Source organism: Corvus hawaiiensis, chromosome 3 (assembly GCF_020740725.1).
Source record: "Corvus hawaiiensis isolate bCorHaw1 chromosome 3, bCorHaw1.pri.cur, whole genome shotgun sequence".
NCBI classification, from domain to species: domain Eukaryota; kingdom Metazoa; phylum Chordata; class Aves; order Passeriformes; family Corvidae; genus Corvus; species Corvus hawaiiensis.
In genome coordinates, this window is record NC_063215.1 from 69,591,809 (window position 1) to 69,596,071 (window position 4,263).

At 45.4% G+C, this 4,263-nt stretch overlaps 1 protein-coding gene across 1 annotated transcript; it reads left to right on the forward strand.

The window, feature by feature from the left end:
- Positions 1-1,918: 1,918 nt before the first annotated feature.
- MAP1LC3C (microtubule associated protein 1 light chain 3 gamma) lies at positions 1,919-3,926 on the forward strand. Its single transcript, XM_048299501.1, has 4 exons — positions 1,919-2,016; positions 2,108-2,163; positions 2,275-2,381; positions 3,380-3,926. The coding sequence occupies exons 1-4, from the start codon at positions 1,959-1,961 to the stop codon at positions 3,588-3,590; spliced, it is 432 nt and encodes a 143-aa protein (XP_048155458.1). The 5' UTR covers positions 1,919-1,958; the 3' UTR covers positions 3,591-3,926.
- The last annotated feature ends 337 nt before the right edge of the window (positions 3,927-4,263 follow it).

Below are 4,263 nucleotides of genomic sequence, written 5' to 3' on the forward strand. Positions count from 1 at the left end.
ATTCACTTTCCTCTCTAGATGCTGCTGTAGGAGTTTATGATCATGAAAAAAACCACCTCTCCCTGCAAGCAGGGCTGCTGATACCTGGATGGAGCCATGCTTTTGTACTTCATCTGCAGTGAGAGGTGACACAGGAAGCAGAGCACTGGTGTAGCAGGTTCCCTCTTCTCTACACAAAGTGGGTCACAGATCTTTCTACTGAATCACTGGGCAGAAACCAGCAGGGGTGTGTGGAAGAACTGGTACACTTCCTGAACAGCTTTGGAAAGCCCCACACTTGACCACAGTTCCAAAGAAACACTCTGTGATCTCGCCACATCCCCCTGGTGCTGTCCATGCTGTTTCTTTACCCTTCAAATTATTCCTCTTTTCCTTCATCTTCTTAAATATAACTCACCATACTGACTTACGGCACTGTGTTAATTATGTGGCACATGTCCTCCTTCACTCATACTTCCCCAGTCTGTCACCTCATCTCTACTCAAAAGAGCTTAAGCAAACTCTCTCAAACCTCTACTCAAAACTACTTAAGCAAACCCCGAGGCTTACCTACCCTGATGCAAAGGTCAAATCTTAGGGATGAGTTGTATCCAAACCATTCCAGTGTAGGCGCAAGGCCTTTCTCAAAGTTGAGTGCTCTTGCTTATGAATCCCTCAAAGCCAAGTGTCTTCTCTGCAAAACAGAATTTGTGCTGCCACGTGGGGGAGCTTGTGGTGTGGCTAAAGCTCATCACTTCCAGATCAAGAGAGAAGGACAGCTCAACAGCATTAAGGACTGCAGCCACTGGAAACTCTGCTGTGGAGAGGCTGGTTGAAAAGCCTGACACATAGAGCACACACACGTTATTAAAGATGCTCCTTTTCAAAATGATCTTAGGTGACAGTCATCAACTTTGCCTTGACAAAGCAGCCAAACCCATAGCTTACAAACTATAACTCACAAAAATTAGCAACTTCCAGTTGCCCTTGGCCTGGTAAAATAATGGAATTTAAATTGGAAAAGACCTGTAAGATCCTTGAGCCCATCCATTAACTAGCATTGTCAAATCCACCACTAAACCAAGAGTGCTGCATCAACTATATAACGATCAGAACGATTTCAAATAAAATGAAAATGCCTATATTTTAAAGGGATAAGTAAAGCAAACAAGTAACGAGGATCAGTCCCAGATCCCCACTGAGATGACTTAAAAATGCAACCACCAGCCTGGAGTCAACTTTACTCCTTGCTGAGCCATATTTGGCTGCAAAGCCATCTTGACAGCTGAAGTAAAAGCAGGTGGACCAGCAATCCAAAAGGTAAGGAATCTGTCTCTTCATATTTAGCAAATAGATAGACTTGAAGTCTGCCTGAGACCCCTTAAAATCACAACCGTGCCTCAGAGACAAAACCAGAGTTAAAACTCAGCTCTCAAGTCATTCAGAAGACAAGCAATCTGGTAGCCTGAGGAGATGAAAAATTACACGGGTGGGTGGATGGTTTTTTGTGTGGGGGTGGGTTTTTTGGTTTTGTTTTTTTGGGGTTTCTTTTTGTGTGCGTGGGGTAGGTTGTCTGGTTTTCTTTTAAAAACAAAGAAATAGTTTGAAAGCTATTTGTTGGCAGGAAGAAGGCTGGCCATGTGGAAAGGGAAGGCAGCTGGGGGCAGTCCAGCCTTGAGCTGCACCCGTCAACCACTGGGCAGGGTAGTCAAAGACCTCTCACAAAGCATCGCACTGTCTCGTACGCAGAATACCTCGCAGAGCGGATAATTCACGTCACGGACGGCAGCGTACAGACGGGAGCTGAGGGACAGCCGGGAGAGGCGGGCTCAGAAGCGCAGCGTCTCCCGTTGGCTGCCGGGCGGGGCGGGGCGGGGCGCTCCCCGTCCCGGTCCCGGTCCCCGTCCCGGTCCCGGTCCCGGTCCGTGCGGGCGCGGGCGCGGGCGCGGCGGGCGCAGCGGCGGTGCCGAGACGGGAGGATGCGGGCGGCGCCCGGGCCGCAGCCGGACCGGCCCTTCAAGCTCAGGAAGAGTCTCGGTAGGGGCGCCGGGGCCGCGGAGGGGCTGCCCGGGGGCGCGGAGGGGCTGCGCGCACACGTAACGCTTCTCTTCTCTCCTCTGCCCCGCAGCCACCCGGCGGGAAGAAGTAGCAGGGATCCGAGCGAAGTTCCCGACAAAAATCCCGGTAAATCTCTGTTATCGGAGGTTGTTGCCGCTATTTAAGAAAAGAAGCGTGAGGGGAGGGGAAGGGACATAGGTATTCTAGGTTTGCTAAGTGTGACTCTAATTAAAACAGGTAATTGTTGAGAGATACCATAAAGAGAAATACCTTCCTCTCTTGGACAAAACCAAGTTTCTGGTTCCCGAGGAGCTGACCATGGCACAGTTCATAACCATCATCAGGTAGGTGGTGGGTTGGAGCTGCAGCTGGTCTTGGCTGCTGTTCCCCAAGAAGGTATTTCCTAGTGTGCTCCTGGGGACATCATGCTTCCTTTGGTGAGGAGGAGGTAAAGGTGTTAGTAATGTAATGGCTTCCCTCTCTTCCAAGTGTTTGAAGAAAATCAACAGGTGTTTTCACAGATGCATTTGGGGCAAAAATGTGGTCTTTTTTCGATTCATAGTCCTCTCCCTTCTCCCTAATTGTAGTGAAAAAAGTCTATACAAGATTCTTGTTCTGCTTTCTTCCTGCCTGATGGACTGGGTATTGGGGCTCTGTGATCTTGTTCGGCTTATGACTGTCACTGCCTTGCTCTCTTGCTGCATCTAGCTGAATTTGTTCAAGATCAAAGCAGCTCTTGACTGAGTGAAACGAAATGTGCTTCTAAACTGTCCTTTATGAAACATTACAGCAAAAAAGTCTCCCAAAATATTTAGTGGAATTTTCTGACAACATATGAAAGCTACATTTTTCAGCACACTTACTAAAGCATAGAAAAAGATCTTTCTAGATCATAACTTCTGTAAAAGATGCTTTTGGCTCTTGGACAACTTAGATCCTAATCCTTGTAATGTAATGTCTCTGAAAAGGACTTTTTTTTTTTTTTTGAAGGTAGACTTTAGTAAGTGTAACAGTCTGGAGCTGAATCCCTTAGAAAATCTGCACTGCAGAAGCTTTTGGTTTCTATTCACACTTTTCCCTGGTAACTGGGAACTCCAAGTCCATTCTCAGTAGCACCTTTGGTGTAACCATGTAAGCCTTTCCTCAGAGCACAGGCCTTTGAGCTTCCAGAAATACAGTTAACTTCCTGCTGATGGAGATGTTAAACCACATAATGACTTTACACAGAATTCCTTGTACCTAGTTAATGTGACTGCTCTACTTAACGTATGTCATAGACTGAAGCTGAAACCATATTCAACTTGCTAATGCTTAATTCTCTTTTTGTCTCTTTTTCAATTAGGAGCAGGATGGCTCTAACAGCTACACAAGCTTTCTACCTGCTGGTGAACAACAAAAGCCTAGCCAGTATGTCCTTGACAATGGCAGAAGTGTACAGGGACTACAAAGATGAAGATGGCTTTGTGTATATGACCTATGCTTCCCAGGAGATGTTTGGATGCTTATTACCCACTGCCCAAGGGAAAAATATGGAATGCTTTCAGGAAACTTAAGATTGGGTTCATATGCTGCAGCAAAGCAGTTTGCTCTGAATCATGCCTGTGACATGAACCTCGGTGATGCTCCTTCCAGTGTGAGCTCTTGAGCTCTGTAGTGGGGAGTTATGACCCAAAAGCTGGCAGGACCAGCTTAAGGCAGAATGGTGGTACACTTTCCCTAGATAATAATTTGGATATATATTTTTATATTTGAAGACACTATGGGTTTGGTTTTTTTTTCTTTTGAACTGCACCTCCACTTTTTTCCAATATCAGTCTTTGTTGTGTAACTGATTTTTAAGGTGTCCTGAAAGCCTAAGTCTAAGAGTAAAATAAAGAACCTTTTAAGTATTGAGTTGAATGTTAGTTTTAATCTGGGGAAACACTGGAACTTGCACAGCTACTCTGAATTTTTGAATGGAATATCAAAGCTTAAGTTGTGTCACCCATGAGCAAAACCATACCTATGAAAGGTAGGTATCTGGGCTGTGAGATTAAGTAGTAGTGCCAGAGCAGTGTTAAGTTTAACACCTGAATAAACTGTCAGCTATTACAGAAAACACTGTCTGTGGTATAGACAACTATTTGTTCAAATAAGCAAACTGATTGCTAGTCAGGATAACTGAAATGCAGATAGCAGAACTTGAAGACTACTCAAGTTTCAAGAGCTATTTTCTTGTTGCTGAAT